At 58.4% G+C, this 1052-nt stretch overlaps 1 protein-coding gene across 3 annotated transcripts in view; it reads left to right on the forward strand.

The window, feature by feature from the left end:
* Positions 1–1052, forward strand: part of ninl (ninein-like) — a 42237-nt gene that overhangs the window by 39769 nt on the left and 1416 nt on the right. For all 3 annotated transcript variants that reach the window (XM_075473567.1, XM_075473575.1, XM_075473584.1), the window contains one exon: positions 833–982. In XM_075473567.1, the coding sequence (XP_075329682.1) occupies positions 833–982 (150 nt within the window). The remainder of the gene's footprint in view (positions 1–832; positions 983–1052) is intronic.

Consider the following 1052-nt stretch of genomic DNA (forward strand, 5'->3'; position numbering starts at 1 on the left):
CTCTGGTTGGGTTTGGTTGGGTTTTGGTTGGGCTCTGGTTGGGTTGGTTGGGCTCTGGTTGGGTTCTGGTTGGGTTAGTTGGGTTCTGGTTGGGTTGGTTGGGCTCTGGTTGGGTTAGTTGGGCTCTGGTTGGGCTCTGGTTGGGTTAGTTGGGCTCTGGTTGGGTTCTGGTTGGGTTAGTTGGGTTCTGGTTGGGTTAGTTGGGCTCTGGTTGGGTTAGTTGGGCTCTGGTTGGGTTTGGTTGGGTTTTGGTTGGGCTCTGGTTGGGTTGGTTGGGCTCTGGTTGGGTTCTGGTTGGGTTAGTTGGGTTCTGGTTGGGTTAGTTGGGCTCTGGTTGGGTTCTGGTTGGGTTGGTTGGGCTCTGGTTGGGTTAGTTGGGCTCTGGTTGGGTTCTGGTTGGGTTGGTTGGGTTCTGGTTGGGTTGGTTGGGCTCTGGTTGGGCTCTGGTTGGGTTGGTTGGGCTCTGGTTGGGTTAGTTGGGTTCTGGTTGGGCTCTGGTTGGGTTAGTTGGGCTCTGGTTGGGTTCTGGTTGGGTTGGTTGGGTTCTGGTTGGGTTCTGGTTGGGTTGGTTGGGTTCTGGTTGGGTTCTGGTTGGGTTAGTTGGGTTCTGGTTGGGCTCTGGTTGGGTTCTGGTTGGGTTGGTTGGGTTCTGGTTGGGTTCTGGTTGGGTTAGTTGGGTTCTGGTTGGGTTAGTTGGGCTCTGGTTGGGTTGGTTGAGTTAGTTGGGCTCTGGTTGGGTTGGTTGAGTTAGTTGTTAGTTGGGCTCTGGTTGGGTTCTGTGAGCCAGAAGCAGGAAGCCGGTCAGAAACCTGACTTCCTGTTTGTTGTGCAGGCGCAGCGGGCCGGCGCCGCCCTCAGCGCGCTGCAGGCGGGCAGCAGGAAGGAGGCGGAGCTTCTGCAGGAGAGGGCGGACGACCTGGAGGTCCAGCTGAAGGCGCTCCGCCTGGTTCTGCAGGAGAAGGTCCAGCAGCTGAAGCAGCAGGTGAGTCCCTATCGCCGCCGCCGCCGGCCTCTGGGCGGCGCCTGAGCCTGACGTGTGTCTGTCCCCGCAG

The sequence above is a fragment of the Odontesthes bonariensis genome, chromosome 2 (genome assembly GCF_027942865.1).
Source record: "Odontesthes bonariensis isolate fOdoBon6 chromosome 2, fOdoBon6.hap1, whole genome shotgun sequence".
Classification (NCBI taxonomy): domain Eukaryota; kingdom Metazoa; phylum Chordata; class Actinopteri; order Atheriniformes; family Atherinopsidae; genus Odontesthes; species Odontesthes bonariensis.